This window comes from Apis florea, unplaced genomic scaffold (genome assembly GCF_048593485.1).
Source record: "Apis florea isolate Af1SG1 unplaced genomic scaffold, ASM4859348v1 contig_3391_pilon, whole genome shotgun sequence".
Classification (NCBI taxonomy): domain Eukaryota; kingdom Metazoa; phylum Arthropoda; class Insecta; order Hymenoptera; family Apidae; genus Apis; species Apis florea.
In genome coordinates, this window is record NW_028256754.1 from 3,634,139 (window position 1) to 3,652,036 (window position 17,898).

Consider the following 17,898-nt stretch of genomic DNA (forward strand, 5'->3'; position numbering starts at 1 on the left):
TTTTTACCAACATCTGCTAATATCGACAATTTTAAATTAGTATATATACTGATTATTTAAATTTGGCAACTCGTCCATTCAAATACTTTCATTTAAAAAATAAATAAATATAATGATCATAAAAATTCTAAATTCTAAACGTATTAGTAACAATATGTGATATCCAATCACAAGAAATAAAATAAGATGTAAATACAATTAAAAATATTCTACTCTTCTTGAAATATAATCGATTGACCAAAAAAAAAATTCGTTTAAACCACAAACAATTAAAGACAACCGCAAACAACTGTATACATCGAATCCATTATTATCGATCCCCTTAATAATCAAGCTGACAGGTATCACGAAAGCCATACAGATTTCCTTTCGTAAAAGCAGAGAATCACAGGAAATTCGGTATCGATATCAAATTGTTCGATGAACCTAGAACTTATTGGTTGGGGTAGCAGTACAAACCATCGTTTCTCTCGTGCGCGGAGATAGCAAGATCGGTCTAGAAAAAAAAAAGGGAATGAGAAAGAGAGGAAGAGGGTGATCCTGTGTGGCGCGATAATTTAAAAAGCATGATAAATTGACACGTACGTAGGAATAAGCCGGCACGAGAAGGGGCTTATGACTTCGGCCAACCGCATCGGTAGTGCTCGATAAAGTCGGTTAAAAAAGGGGTTTAAAGGGCCACAGAAAACGAGGTGAAACGATCGTGTCGATGGAAAAATGAGCGAGAAAGACTATGCAGATGGGTTGTCGGAAGCGTCAGCTGGAGTTTCGAATGGAAACGGTTAGGGTGGGATTCGCCGTGATAATGAATAGGTCTTGGATATACAGGGTGTTAATATATATTCATGCTACATTTCACTCGATTTATTCTGGAGGACAGAACAACCACGCAAAAGTTGGTGCACATAAAAATATACACCAGAGATTTATCGATCAAATTAGGAGCAATTTATATTTGTGTAAGACGAAACGAGATATCTCCATCTTCGTTACACCCCCCATTTTATTCTATCTCATTCTGTTTAGAACGAACTTCAATTCGCTTAATAAATAACTCGTAACTTAATAAGTAAATCGATCTTTTTCTATCGATTTTTGTGATTTTCCAAAGTCGTCCCATAAATATATTGACACCCTGTATAGAGTGCAGATATGATGGCGCTGGCGGATGGCGCGGGCCGGAAGGAGGGAGTCCGGCGGATACGAACTCGGATAGCGGAACAGTGGCTCAGTTTGTTTTCGTTGGTCCTTGTGGAAGGTTCGTAGTGGTCGAATTTTCGTACCAAAATTCGCCGGCTCGCACAGTTCTTTATTTTCTTCCTCCCGATATACATCGATACGATCGCTATCAATTTTCAAAGAATTCCCGAAGTAACGAGAGTTACTACTACGTGTCGACATCGTGTGTAAATGTCGTGATATGAACGAAGATCGATTACTCAACGAAAAGATAGTCGTGAGTAAAGTGTCAAGTGCGAGCGGACCATGAATACGATGTTACGATGCTGGCTCCTCTGCAGTTTCTTTCTGCTAGGATGCATTCAAGGTCGGTGCGCAACCCTTTTATTTACAATTAATTAGATTCCATAGAGTCATACTCATCGATTCATCAAATACAATCTCCAACTTCACCCATCGATACCTAAGACCAGTTTATCATCGTAACGATGTATCCACGGAACAAACGAATGCACGATTAACATGATATAATAGCTACATGTTCATGTGCACCATGTCCAATTTCGCGCTGTCCAATGGAAGGACCGCAGGTGGCCAATACAGTTGGCCGATACGAAATTGCTTCCGGTTACGAGTTTTCGTGGGGGTCCCGCGCGATCCCATGGACGTCTTTTTGCCGGTGTTTATGCACGCGGCATAGCCACGTGCTTTATCTCCTCGCGACAAACGAACTCGAACGCTGTGCCCCTTTCCTTCCCCCTTTCATTTCCGTTTTCCCTACCAAATGATATACGTTTGCACACGACTGCATCGAAAGTGTTTTAAAGCTTTCGAGCTTTTTTTGTTTGGGAAAAAAGGGGAAAAAGTTTGCGAACCTCGCTGCGCAATAGAAGGAGCGAAATTCCGACATTCTGCGACACCACGACCGTATCCTTGGCACACATCGTTCCACCGAGCTTTACCACGTTGCTTTCGAAGCTATTTTTAAGCGGACCCACAGTTCACCGATCCGAGCGTGCCAGTCCTCTTCTCTGTTCATCGCGTCGTTTTCGGCCCGCGTTTCGCATTCGAAACAGCGATGCTGTCATGGCTCTCGCGCCCTCATTTCCATCAAGGCAATCTAATTCGATGGGTTTTGGAAATAGAAACGGGGAATGCGAAAAGGGAAAGCAAGAGTAGCAAGTTTTCTTCGTCTCGTGTTTTCACCTTCGTTTTTCGGAAAAATTTTATCAATGAGATTTTTGTTTTGAATATTTTTAAATGCGAGAATAGATTATTGGCTCGATCGAATTTTTCTCCTTGTTGATTCCTCAATTATGTATTTCTCAGTGGAAAAAGAATTTTAGTACACGTTTAATCTGTAATCACGTGGCACGGTTAAAGAGATATAAAAATAGACGAGTATTGACGTGTAAGCTTGAAATTTTTCGCTATAATTATCGAGCTCGTTTTATATTTTCATTTCTCATTCGATTCGAAACGAATTCGAAGATAATTTTGTATGGTTTCTTCTTGAACAGATTAATGGTGGAAAAACATTCCAAAAAACGAAACCGTTCTTTTCACCAGTACACGATTCTTCATACAGATTCTTATTAACTATCATTTTACTTATTCAATACGTTTTTTCTCTCTTCTCTCTCTTCCTTATATACCTACAATTTAACTTTATCATTGGAAGGGTGCAAGGTGCGCGGAAGTGGAGCGCTGTCCGTATTTCTTTTTCTTTCTTTCTTTCTTTTTTTTTTTCTTTCCTTAGAATCGTTCCCCTTTATGCGGGGTTTCCATTCATCGTGAATCACGTGCTGATAGACACGACCGCTCGAGGGCTCGTGCACGGTAAAGCATTGATTTGGAACGATCCTCTTTAAAAATGATACAATACGTATTTTAAATTGGAAAATAAATGTTATATGTCGAGTTATTTAGTTGAAATCGCCACATTTTCTTTGTGTAATTCTTTAGATAACTTTTGAATTTATATCTGGAGCAAAATTTCATTCTTGAATTTCTTATAAATCTCTTAAGTATTTGATTCAACGAGCGATTGTTCTATAACGAGGTGGAAACTTCAATTACTTAGAATTTTTCGAGATTTTTTTTTTTTTTTGAGAGGCTAGAACAGTGAAATAATTGCAGACATAAAGGATCTAGGTTAGATTACTAAGGATCTAGTTAGAAAACTTATGAATGAAGTGAATTTTTTGTGATAATAGAAATAGAATCGGGTTAAGAAGATTTTCAGCTTTGAGAGTATCTTTGTAATAATGTGAAATGATTCTAATTGCGTGTCCCGTTTTGTACATTAATACCATATAATATTGCAACAGTTAAACATTGTAACAAAGATACATCACTTTGGAATTACTTTGTTTATTAGTTTATCCAGTAGGAACTTTGGTCTTACAAAGTTATTAGATTCAAGTCACTGTTAATCGCTTTTGAAGTACATGTCGCCATTGTTTTACTAAGTGCACGTAAACGCGTAATTTACACGTCCAGCAATAGCAACTGGATTAAACACTTCCTTGAAATGCAAATTGAGCTATTGTCCAAGGATTTTAGAAATTTGAATTTAAAAAAAATTACTTCCTTATTGAATGTATAATTACTTATAATTATACTTACAATTACGGAGAATAAGTAGTCAATTAATTCAGTAATTAATTACAATGATATAATTATATCATTGATAAAAAAGAAATGAAAGAAACTTATATTAATCATTACAGCTTTGATCAAGTTTGAATTTATTTCAGTTTCGTTTTGCATTGTTTCTTCTTACATCACAGGTAACTTTATACAGTTAATATGATACTGGATGGTAGACGGTGCCAACTGGCATGTGTAATATAAAAAAGCAAATTATATTTTCAACTGTCAGACATTTAAAATGAATGTATAAACGAACTCGGTTATTTTTAAGCATTCATCGAAAATTTTTAGAACATGTGTCATCGATGAATCGTAATCGAAATTGGTTCATAAACTATTAACACATATTTGCAAACGTAGATTTTACGTAGTTTTCATAAATTATTTCATTTCTATTTTTATTATTTCTCTCGTATTCCTCAATTACGATAGATTTCTTTCAAATCTTCTTTCTTTGAATCGTTTGTTGCAATTAAAACTTATTCAATGAAATAATACAATTTTGATGAATTAAATAAAATGAAGTTTATTACACTTTGAATATGTTGTGGTTTTCTGCACATCATGTGCATTCTTTAGATTTTTCTGCATTTAAATTTTGCATAAATATCAGATTAACAGATTAATATTATAGGCCTATATATAATTCAATCTATCAAATAACGGATTAACTCGTTATTCGACTTATTAGCTTTTGAATACTTAAATCCTATGGAGAATGTAAAATAGCAATTAACAAATTAGTTAGCAATTAGATTTTCTAAGAAATACTTTTACAATTTTTAACTTTAACTCTTATTTGAAAATTTATTTAATCCTTCATTATCCCTCTATGCTGCAAAAAAGATAAAAGTAAAGAAAAATTGTATTTATCAAAATATTCGATAAAAATAAATTTTCATTGAATAAAATCGTTCAGAATTAAAAAAAAAAAAAAAAACCTTTGAAGTCGCGATACTCCAATAACCTATATAACACACAAACATTTTATAATTAATAAAATCAATTTTAAAGCGAAATCTTTCATTCAATTATATATTCGTAATTACGTTTTAATTTTATTGATAACAAAAAAAGTGCACACGTTAATTCGTGTCACAACTGAGGTATTGTAGTACGCGTTACCGCACTTATTGGAGATGATCACCTTTAATAGAAGCGGAGGAATTTTAAATTACACCGTAGCCGTTACGTCGCAGCATTGAAACTGTCCTGTGTGTCACTGGATCACTGTGTGCCTGTCCTCGATTCTATTGCGATTTTCCGGCAGAAAATTTGTTATATTACGCTTAATAGAGCACAAGTTGTTTAGAAACATTGTTATTCGACCAGTCGAATAAACTTTGTAATATATATTTTTGTTATCAACTGTATTACTCTTCTTAATCTTCATTCCACTAAAATGAGATTGCCGAAGTTCTTTGTCAAGGGAATTCCTTAAGCTACATTGCTTTATCGTTTAGAAAACAACTTGTGTCATTTACAAACTTTTCGTATTCCTGACCATTATTCGATTATAAATTTTGGCCCTTCCTGGAATTTTTGTTCCATGTAAATCACGAGTATTCGACAATGATAGAATCAGGGATAAGATGGAAATATGAATATTTTTTCCAGAAATGGAAATGGAAATTTTTAAAAAAATATCTCGAAACTTTCGAATTTCCCAATAATTCGGGATTGCTGAGAATATTTGGAATTTCTTAGAATGTTTCTAGAATTTAGAATCCCCAACATTGCTGACAATCCTGAAATTTTTTGGAATCAGGACGCGTTCCCGAAACTTTCGAGTTTTCCAATAATGTCCAAAATTCTCTGGAATGGTGTTAGAATTTAGATTCTCGATATTCTCAGAAATCCCGACATTTTCCAGAATTAGGACGAGTTTCCTAAACTTTCCTATTTTTCAATAATGTGGAAAAGAGGGGAATATAAGTCTTAGAATTCAAAATTTCGAACGATATTTATCGAAATTTACCGAATTCTCGCGCATCATTTTCCAATACTCGAAAATTACAAATTTTTCTGGATCCTAACCCGATCAATGCCTTAGCCAGACTCGAGTATCTACCCACATATCCCTTTTTCAATACTCTCAGCACGAAGAATAGGAATAAAAGGAAAGGATCGTTCTTTCGCCCTCCCTCGTAAATCGATCCTCCGCAGTCCACATCCCCTTTTCTTTTTTTTTTTCCTTCCTTGTCACTACTGTTCTTTTTCGGTATTCTTCAGAATGCTGGCAACTCGTGATAAAAAACGTCACCATACCGTCGATGGTGAAAGCCAACGATACCGATCATGTGATCCTGGATTGCGATTATGATCTCGAGGACACGCCGAGCAAAGGATTAGTCGTAAAATGGTTCTTTAACACGGATGAAGTGGCCTATCAATGGATATACGGTAGGAAACCTCTGGCCGGCGATACGTTGTCGAACTATGTCGAACTGAACTACCCTGCCAGCGACGATCCGTACACAATGTATCGAGCTATAAAATTAAATAACCCCGATATCGAACTTAGCGGAGAGTACAGGTGCGTCATATCCACGTTTGCGGACGAGAAATCCGCTAGCGGATCCATGATCGTATATTGTGAGTATATTCTGCTTCCAATTTGACTGAATAATTAATTGCCATTGACTTTTAACGCTGATTTATAATAGCGAATAAAATGTAATGGTCCAATTTCTTATTAGCGTGGTTGTGCAATTTTTTTCTTCTTTGGCTTTTTTTCTTCGTTCTCGTTTTTTTTTTTCTGTTTGTGCATGCCTTTGATTTGTATATCAATTGTGGAAAAAATAAATGAGTACGGAAGGATTTGTTTATTTAGAGTAATGTTTCTCTTAAATGGAATGGAGTAATGTAAAGTATTTATAGTTAAATTTGTGTTAAAAATATGTTCAGGGAGGAAAAATAATAGTTTTAACACTTTGAAAGTTTTTTTATAATGGAAAATGGTAATAGGTTTTAAATTAATTTTTTTTTTTCCATTAGAAATAAGTGTTTTTCATTGTATGTACTGATTGAAACTTTAAAAATAATAAAAATTGAAATTTTATTTTTTAAAAAGTCTTGTATTAAATAAATTAATAATTCGTTTGTTCCAGCAACAGAGAAAAAGTTCGATCTTATATATACGAAGAAAACTATAGATGATAAGGATGGGGTGGAGATAACATGCTTGGCGGAAGGACTATATCCACAACCTACCCTTAACATATCCATCGAGTAAGTATTTACTTCAACAAGCTTTTTAACTGTATACAGCAAACTACTCTATTTTTTAGATATTTTTAGATCTTGATAAAAACTTTTTCATTATTAACGAATTAATTGTTTGTACACGAAACATTGTATAATTTTAGTTTAGAAAGATTAATTAAGATTCTAATTAATTTTTAACTTCAATGTATATTTATTTATTTTTTAAAACTCGTTTAAATATAAAAAGACATAAATTATTTATAATATTTTGTATAATATTCTAATCTTTTTAATAAATAAATAATATATTAGAGGATAAATTTTAACAAATTCTATTGTTTAATATTTTCTAGAAAAAATATTTTATCACATTACTTAAAACGAAAACTGGTATGGAAAATTTATAAATGATAAAAACGTCGAAATAAAGTAAAAAAATAAGTATTTTCTTATCTTAACACAAGAAACTTTTTAACGATAACAAAGAAAATTGTCAGATTGTAATAATAAACTCGAAATACATGGAAGAATCATATATAGAAACAAAGCAAAAGTTAAATTATATTAAATAAATATCGTCATTATTTTAAATATTCTTTGAAATTTTCAACCTTCGAAATAAAATATCGATTATTATAATTATTTTATCTTTTAGATGACATTGGCACGTGTTTAAGTTATATAAGTAATACGCAATACGTTTTTTTTAAACTTTAAGTTAATCTTTAAATTACGCATCATTTCGTATCTTCAAAATTATATATAATAACAGTAATTTCAACTTTTAATCTCTTTCAAATACGATAAATTCTCCATAATTTATCCGTAATTTGTCTAAAATATATATTTTTAGAATAATTTAGAACTTATTTAATATTTAATATTTAAAATTTGTAACAAACTAAAAATAAAATTCTATGATTTTCCAAATTTTAAATTCTCTTTTCAATTAAAAAAATTTTTGCTCAAAAAATCTTATTTATAAAACTTCTTCCTAAATTTCAACCATTTCAACGATAAAAATTTCCACTACAAAATCAACAAAACCATTCCTATTATTTATTCCTAACTATACCATTCACAACATACTTTGATCATTTCACAATGATCAAACATTATTACAGACGATCCCTCGTATTTCCCAATTTCAAGGTAAAATTACACATGCGTCTTCGAAATAACATTACCATGCTAATGCTCGTTCAGCCGACGTATTGCATGATATTTCAAGTTGGAACGTGGCCGTGATAATTTCGCTTCTGTTGCAGGGGTGTCCCGGAAAATCAAACGTTCGATATTATACAGCGTGTCGATGGACTGTACGACGTTTTATCACGAACGACCTTTCTGGACGAAGAGTTACCGGATATAACAACTATCTCATGCTTGCTCCATATACCAGAGGCGAACTACAACGTTTCCCACGAAACCGTCTACTATCCCAGTTAGTATAAACGTATATTTTAATCTATCCTATCCACAATTAACCGTAAAAGTCTTCAGCGCATTATCTTATGAGAAATTTCACCCAATTCGGAAAATATTGTTTTAATAAAAATTGTTGTGCATGGTAAATTTTAGATAACTTTTTTCTTTCTTTTTAAAAAGAATTCTGTCCGAAAGTCTATTCAAAAAATTTTCATCTTTTAAATTTTCGATTTTTTTATTCCTATTTTTGATTTATCTTTTTATTTTTTTTCTTTTTACAAAAAAAAAAACAAAAATAATAGATCGGAGCATTTTATATATTATAAAGTTTTATTTTGAAAATTTGAGAATTGATTTCTTCTCTTCAAAATAATATTATCTTAATAAAAAAGAAAATCGTTATATATATAATCTATTATACATTGTACATATCCACAAAGTTTCATATAAAATAGAATTATTATTAATTTTAATGATACAGTTTGTTAATTGAATACAGAGTGTGTGAAGACTTTTATAATTGATTGCATCTTCGTTTCTATTTCTATTTCTCTATCTTCCTCTGTATCGAAAGCGTTTTACTTTTGATCTCTTCATAGTTACAGTTATAAGGAAGGGTTAGAGGAAAAAAAAAAAGAAAAAGGAATAGCTCGTTATTAAAGTTGGGATTAAAAAGAAAATGCAGCTCTCGAATTAACGATGTTTTATTTTCTTAACTCTTGGATATTGATTGATGTTAACCCTTTAACGGGACTCGATTTATTCGTGTTTCGCGATGTAAATATTTACCAGGTAGAGTTGTTTGCTTTTATAATCTGGATAAATTTGCTTAGTGGTTTTAAATTGCTTTAGTTTAACCTTGTTTTTAAGTTTTTCGAAATTATATTTGAGATGAATACGTGATAATTTGTAAAAAAAAAAAAAGATAGAGTTAAAATGAAATTATTAATTTTCTCTTTTTTCTGCAAAACTTCACTTTTATCAAATAAATTTATATTAAAGCAAAGATATTAATATCATCTTTTGAAAGAAATTATTTTAAGAACGATTTTTAACAATTTTAGTAAGTAATTATTTATAGATATAAACAAAGATATGATAAACGAGCTTTTCTAACAATTTGTAGCTACTATGCTAAAAATAATTACATAGCTTCTACTACCGACTTCCTGCAACAACTTCCTCTGAAGTAAGTATTGCAATGCTTTGCTACTAAAAATATGATATTAATTTATAAATGTATTGAATGTTTAATGTAACTCTTGTCAATGTATGTAACATCTAAACGTATCTGAAATGTTTAAAATCGAATCGCCTTGGCTCGCGTACGTAATTGTAAGTGTATATGTCTCTGTTCTGTACAACAAGCAATAAGCACCAATGCAATAAATTAAATGTGATCGATTGAAAAATAAACAAAATGACTCATTGATCATCTGAATATTTCATATATATTTCCTATATACATATATATTTTTATTTAACATATATCGATATTCTATAAATATCCAGAAATAAAATTATACATATATTTCAATATTTATTATCATTTTCATTTTCAAACAATCACAGATTTCAACATTTTATAATCTTCATCATATAAAACAATTTACAAACAAATCTATCATATAAAATCATAATTTGTCCTTTTCTTACTTTCACTTTCTATTCCTTCATTCTTCGATCTTTCTTTTTAATTTGCTTCTCAAAATTGAATTTCAAAATAAATCAACCAATTTAGAGACATAAAAATTTAAAATTATCGCTGTGCTTTTTCCTAACAAAGAAAGCATTCATACAAAAATACTGTCAAACTAACTAATAGACTAAAAATAATTGGCTGCCTCTGTTTCTAACACTTTAACTACATTGATAGAGGGATATATGCTTACTACTTGATGGACGCGATATGTGGTGTTTATTGTGCAGGGCCGCCTACTACTTCAACTGCTACAACGAAGCTGCTGCACAAAATGGAGACCCAAACGTTAAACGACTCAGAGCCTGGCAATGGTGGTGGTAAGGCTTGTAAATTTCTCTTCTTATTCGCATCACCACCATAAGCCATTCTTTATAAAAATTGGAAACTTTGACAAGATTGATGGTATTGTTTTTCTTGCATATAGGATTCCAAATTCCTGAATTTGCTGGTGAACATTTGAAAACTGCTTTAAACAATCTTTAAATGATCTGATTTCTCTGATTTTTCTCTCTTGACTCGGTTCGAGGCTAATCGAATCAAATTCAAAAGAGATTCACGTGTATTGACGAAACTCTGTTCAATGTAAAATTCTAAAATTAATAAAACATTGAAAAGTTCTAAAAAGGATACAATGAATTTTTAAAATTCGAGAATTAATGAAAATTAAATTTATTCTATCTTTGTATTTAAATTTATTGAAGTAATTTTCATTTTTAATGTTTATTGTATACATTTAATAATATGTTTGTAATTTATTAATCTGATATCAAAGAGATTCTATCAAATAAGACGAGAATTTTTATAAAATTTTTATAAAGAAAAGAATTTCTTTATAAAATTCAAATAATATGTAAAATATACAATTATATATTTCAATCACGCAAAATCACGAATGAAATTTCATTTAAAAAAAAGATGAAATGAAATTAAAAATCTGCTCGTCAAAACCTATTCAAAACACAGAGGAGAGTATACCATTGAAGTCACTTTTTGAATTATCTCAATATTTCAATCGGTTGCCGAGATATAAGGATTCAAAGTAACGCTTTAAAGCGTGGAATTTATGAATGGGCCCGCGACCCAGTGACCTACATTTCTTCCTGGAAATGTCTACTACTTCCAGGAATCGCGTCTGTCACTCGTCTGGAGTTTGGGATAGGTCAGTGAGACAAGATACGTGCGAGAGATCCGGATAAACGACAAAGATAGAGATAGTAAACGATCAAAAATTACCTTTTTCTTTACACGACGATATCTCGGGAACTAGAAGTCGTATCGAGATAAATCAAAAAGCGTTTCAAAGGGTAAAGTTCCGCGCTTCTAATGATCTTTCACTCGTTAATTAAAAACCAATATCTTTGATGTTATACCGATTTAAATTTTATCTAATTTTAATCGAGCTTTAAGATAAATTATACGATGATAATTCTGAAAAAAAAATTATTTTTATGATCTTATTAATGACGTAATTGATAATTTTTAATGGATTTAATAGCTATTCTAAATCTTTACATAATTATCGAATATTAATATTCAATATCGTAATTTCTCTATGTTTGCTCATATTCATAGATATTCTAATCGATTTTCAACCGTGAATAAGTAATAGTGAATAAATATTCTTGATTTTCGTCTTATTTTAAATCATAGAATATACAAAGAATTAACAACTTCTGTATGTATACAGATATTATTACACGTGAATTTCTTTTCAATTCAAAAAACTTGATACAACTTCGAATTTTGAACAAATTTGCTTCTGGCATCTGCACTTTATTGCACTTTGATGTTTCTTTTGAGACATTTTGTATTTATGTATTAACCCTTAAAAGTTTTATCGTCAATGAAACTTAAATAAAAATAGTATTTCGGGTAATTTCATCCATGATAAATTGCTTTTAAGGATTAACATTGCTGTACAAAATATTGATATGCTAACTATGCCGGCTTGCTCTAGCAAAATAACCAATATTTGCATATGATATACAAAGAATACACGCACAATTCCTAGCATCGGATAAATAAACAAACATCAAGTGTTTACAATTTTATTATTATATGCTTTATAATGGAAACTATACATCTCTTCATAAATATTCCATCGAAATTAATATTTGTACAAATTCGAACGATGAACACGCTAGCTTTATCAAAAATAAATATTCAAGCATGAGGAAAATTAATTTTAAATGTAAATGTAAATGTAAATGAATTTTTCAAAATTCAATATTAGGATAAACGAATCATCAGAAATTTATTCAAAATTTATTTATTCATTTGAACGTTCAACAAGGAATGCAAAGTGCATTTGAAAATAGGGAAAAGAACTTTTCCGGAAAACTAACTTTCATTGAAGATTATTATTAAATTGTTCGAACTAACATGTCCCCATACATAACACCCTTTCCCTCATGGAAAATTTCTTCCATTAACTTAACCGAACTTTCCAAGGTATATCTTTATTGCGGAACAAACTTCCATCCGACGATTAAATCGAACATTATCGAAAAGATCCTTATTCTCATCTCAAAACTTCTTTCATCAACGATTAAATTTTACGTTCGCCCATTTTTGAAACATCTTATACCACTCCGTTATATCCGTTCCTTTCCTTCTCCCTTCCTCCCTCTCTTTATTCATCCATCCTTGACATTCTTTTGAAACATAGTATTACATTCATCTTTTTTCAATCTCTCTCTCTCTCCTTCTCTACCTTTTTACATTCTTTCGAAGCTTTCTTCACTACTGTTACATTCATCTTTTCTTCATAACACTATCTCTCTCTATCTCTATTCATCTTTTTAATATATTTTTTAAATATATTAAAGTATATCGTTGTTACATCTTCTCTTTCCATCTATCCACTTTTGGCATTCTTTTGAAGCATCCTGTATCCTATCCTGCTCCTGTTCTTTTCCATTCTTACAATCATCCCTTCTCTTCACCCCTCTCTCTCTTTCTCTCTCTTCTTGGCAAACGATTAAATCGGCCAATGGGAAAAAGTTTCGAGCAATGAAACCGTTTCTTAAGTTAATGGAGGAAACGATAGATAAAAGAAGAAAGTTCACAAATAAGAAAGTAATTAGCCGTGGAAGGGAGTTAATTCTTACTGCTAATGGAAACCCTTTCCGTTGATGCTGGGGTGAGAAAAGAAGAAACTCCTCTAATTTAAAAACATGCAGTTTACATTAGCGATCCGTGACTTAAAATAACGTGAAACGATGTTATGTGCCATCGTAAACTTTTGATCGTAAACGGAATGATATTCGATTAAAATTTCTGGAAGAAATACTGTACTGTATATTTTCCAATTTAATGGAAAATTATCGATACGTTTATCGAGTTTTAACGAGACGATTTCGAAATGATATTGAAAAGTATTGAAAAAAAAGTATGCTGTTATCGATCGTAAAAGGAGGAAGGAACTGGAGGGATGTTCTTTGTGAAATTTAAAAGAGGAATTCTCAGATAGCTTAGAATTATGCACCTTTGACATTTGTAAGACACTTGATGCCTTATGAATTGTGTGGCCTTTCGACCCAATTTCTCTATCGTTGCGAAATCTCTTGAATTTAAAAAATGAAGTAAACGTTTAATAATAATTAGATTTTTATCTTGTATAAAAATGAATCGAGATAATTTTCGTACAAAGAAAAGTATAATATTATTAGTGCGCAAGATAGAAGACACCGGTGTTGATTAATTTTAAATTCTTAAATGAAAAGGAAGTTTAACAAGTAAATAAATAATTTAATTATATGACGTTCGCAATTCTAAAAGAATCTGGAATCTGAAATTGATAAATTGTTAGCTTTTTAATATCATTAGTATATATATAATAATAATTAGAAAAACATACTGAAAATATATTTCGAACATTGTTAAAATTAATTAATGAACATGTATACTTTCTTCTGATATTAAATTACGATGATTTCGTTACAGGAAATCTGTCTGGTCAATTGTCAATTAATATTCTGCATTATGCCATTATGCCACTAATCATCATATTCAATTATCTTCAACCGTTTAATTAGGTAAGTAAATTAATATTTACTTAAATTAATATTTTTCAGAATAATTTTTGTATTTTAGTTCAACTATATTCACATGATATGATATATTTTACATTGATTTAGTTTACATACCTTGAATAAAGCATCAAAGAGTTAATAACTTTTTTCAAAGTTGGATACATGTAATCCAAATAATTTCCATTTTATCTTTTATATTTTAATGATCTGCCAACTTCGTTATTCCAATTTGACAAACTCCTTTAACAAACTTTGAAAATCGTTTGCACAATATTTTCAAAGACTTTTTCCTTCAAAGTAATTAATTAAAAGGAATCAATTTACATATTTATAAACGTAACAAATCTTTCCGACTTTCGCTTTGAAAATCTTTTCTGCATAAATATGTTCCCTTGATAAACTGTCATTTAAATATCAAATATAATTTTTTCTTTTTTTTTTTTCTAATTTAAATTCCAAATTGCTCAAGTATTTCGTAATTTTAAAATTATAAATATATTTTTATTTCGTATATACATATCCTGCATAAATTCATCGATCTAATAAATTCATTATTATTGAAATATTTGTTTTCAGGTTTAAAGGATTCAGAATTATCAGAATCATTTGTACTACGCCTAAGATACTTATTGATAAACACGGTGTGCCTACGTTAAATGTTGTTTCACAAAATACAGACAGAGCCAAGTGTCAAAGTTCACGCTGGAAAGTTTATAACTATTCACACGCGTACATAGGTACACAATACATTAACAAGATAAGATGTAATGTGCTGTTTAGAGTGTTCTTTTTTATTTGTATTCTTAATGAAATTCTAGTTGTCGTGATTGAGCACGATTTAAAGGAAAACCAAAGATATTAGATACACGTTGATCGAGAAATAAGAGAAGAAGAAAAGATAAAAAAATTTTATAGACAAATATTCGATATGACTTTGTAAATAAGATTTGATCGTAATATAATTCGAGTCATGATTGTAGATTCTGTTTGTTATGTCTCTTCGGTGTTATATCAGATTTATAATATATATATATATATACATTGTTTAAATGAATAAAATAGTATGAAACTTTAAATATGATATAGGTACAAGATGTGTAATATATGTGTATAAATATAAAGAAACGATGATGAAACATGCAAAAGAGAAAAAGATAAGTGATTATATGTGTAATTATTTTGATATGTGTATATAAATAAGTGCAAAAACATGCGAGGATTATGATTAATACGATGGAACCTTGATTTTTTGAACGAAGTTTGGATAAATAGGAATTTTGAATATTGGGATAAAATATCAATTTTAAAAAATGACAAATAATTGATTTAGGAAGGAATTATTAATTAGAGAGACAGAAGAAGAAAAAAGAATGTCAATAGATCGAGGTTCGATTGTATTTAAGAAAGAAGGATAGATTCTAGTATCTTAGCTCAGGAAAACGAATTGTACAGTCTCTATAATATGATATTGCAAACGATTTATTATACGTGTTATTTATATTATATATGTTTCCTGAACTCAAAACGATGTGAAAATTAAAAATATATATTCTGACGAAGAAAATAATTTAAAATTTAAATAATAAATTAGAGCAATTTTGAATACAGAAGATTTCTATTTCTATCATATTAATTGCCATCCAAAGAGTAATGAATTTACGTTTAATGAAATATTTAATTGCTATTTTCATTGAGCTTTGTGAATTTATGTTCAGAGAAAGGTATGTGATAAAATAAAACAAAGCAAAGATAAATAAAAATAAGAATGTGTACCAAAGTTCGTGACTAATAAAATTAAGTTTAATTTTGTATATAACACGTGAAAAAACATTAGCCAATTTTTGGAAAAATCAATGTTAACGCTAAATCAATGTAACTGATTAATTTCAGACTTATTTTTTGTAATTATTGAAATTATATAGATACTTTTGGAAAAATTATATCATTATTGATTTTATTTATACGTGTATATTAAATTATTCAAGTTATTTAATACTAATTTTAATTTTAATATTATAGATGGATTGTTCCAGTGTTTTTTTTTTCGAAAAAGAAATTTTCACTTTCAATTGTGACTAACATTGAAACTTGCTTATTAGAATTAAAATTAGTATTAAAAAAAAAAAATTCTCTTATACATTCAGAAGCAAGAATATATTATATTAAATCTTTTGTTGTTTAATTGAATTTCATTGTTCACAAAACTGAATGCACACGAAGCGAAAATAACGCTGAACGAAAAAGAAAGAAAGAAAAAAAAATTATGATAGGCGTTATAATTGTAAATAAAATTTCTGTAACATTTCTAGTCCTTTAAAGATGAGAAGTCTATCAGAGAAGATAAGGAAAAGATGAAAGAGGAAAGGATTGTGTATTATAATTAAATTAAATTATAGTATAATTAATTTCTAGCTATGCTTTTTAGAGAAAGAAAAAAATTTTTCATATTTGTAAAATGAAATATATTTCTATACCAAAGGGATGGTGTACCTATATCATTGAATGTTCCACGAAACATTGAGTTCTAAAAAAAGATGTTCGATATAAAAAAATCGATAATTAACATTCACCTTCTTCGCTACGCTAATAAAAGAAAATATAAAAAAAAATAATAATAATTTAAAAACAAGATATACTTAAAAAAAAAATAAATAAATAAAAATATATAAGCGAATCAAACTTATTTTAGAGGGATAATATCAGAAATATGAATATAATGCGTACCTCGAATTAATAGGATAGCTGATAATTTCTCTCTTCAATTATATAATAGCTTTTAAGAAATCAGGTTTATATTTTTGTAATGTTTTCACACATGAATAATAGTTGTCTTAGTATTTGCTTTGTTTGATATTAACAGTTTGATATTCTTAATTATTAACGTTTTTTTTCTTTTAATTAATTCATATTTTTGAAGTGGTTTTTGCTTGTCATGTTTTGATGCTACTTTTATTTCTTTTTTTTTTTTTTTTTTTTTTTGTTAATATCAAATCCTTCTCAAGGATTTATTTTAAAGGGAGGAAATATGATGTGATTCTTCAATAATAAATTCAATAATAAATTTTTATTTCATCTGCTTTTTATTATAAAGAATTCTCGTAATTCCTCATTCTTCGATTTTCTAATATTTTAATGATGTTTTAGTGATATTTTCTGTAATATTTAAAAAGTCGAATAAAAATGTTAACAAACGCATTTTGTTTAATTTCATACTTCTTCTGTTTATTTTACCTTTATTGCATTTATTTTGGAATATTTGATTTTCATTTTAATATAATTTTTATTTAAACATTTGATTTATGTTTGTAATTATTAACATATGTATATAAAACATATTTCTTTAATATTTATAAATTAATATATATACATTTTCTACGATATATAGAAAAAAAAATTTATATGTATTCTTACGATATCTAAAAATGTAAATATATGTATGAAATAGATAAATAACATATAAATATATTAAAATAATCATGTATAAAATTTCGTACTTACATATAAAAATAGATGTATTAAGATTTTTAATAAATAAAATAAGCAAAAGATTAATCAAGATAATAAAATTAATCTGAAAAAAAGTTTAAAAATTAAAGTTCATCTTTTAAAGGTATAAATTGCGAAGAGTAAGTCTAGACAAGGAGAGCAATAAGTAAGAGAAGGATAGAGATAGGATAAAAATATTGAAATCAG

General features: G+C 29.3%; 1 protein-coding gene across 2 annotated transcripts; it reads left to right on the forward strand.

Annotated features, from left to right (window-relative positions):
* The first annotated feature begins 1,225 nt into the window (after positions 1-1,225).
* Positions 1,226-16,145, forward strand: LOC100868573 (uncharacterized). Of its 2 annotated transcripts, XM_003693424.4 has the most exons (7): positions 1,226-1,546; positions 6,067-6,429; positions 6,945-7,065; positions 8,310-8,485; positions 10,399-10,488; positions 14,117-14,208; positions 14,782-16,145. In XM_003693424.4, the coding sequence occupies exons 1-6, from the start codon at positions 1,486-1,488 to the stop codon at positions 14,206-14,208; spliced, it is 903 nt and encodes a 300-aa protein (XP_003693472.1). In that variant the 5' UTR covers positions 1,226-1,485; the 3' UTR covers positions 14,782-16,145. The 2 variants fall into 2 exon arrangements, with proteins under 2 accessions (XP_003693472.1, XP_012341649.1); XM_012486195.3 differs by lacking the exon at positions 10,399-10,488 and having other exon boundaries at positions 1,229-1,546.
* Positions 16,146-17,898: the final 1,753 nt, after the last annotated feature.

Excerpts from the sequence above, each read along its gene's own strand:
- LOC100868573 (XM_003693424.4), top strand. The coding sequence starts at position 1,486 with ATGAATACGATGTTACGATGCTGGCTCCTCTGCAGTTTCTTTCTGCTA. Across the intron at positions 1,547-6,066 it reads TCTGCTAGGATGCATTCAAG|AATGCTGGCAACTCGTGATA; the intron begins GTCGGTGCGCAA and ends GGTATTCTTCAG. Across the intron at positions 10,489-14,116 it reads AGAGCCTGGCAATGGTGGTG|GAAATCTGTCTGGTCAATTG; the intron begins GTAAGGCTTGTA and ends ATTTCGTTACAG.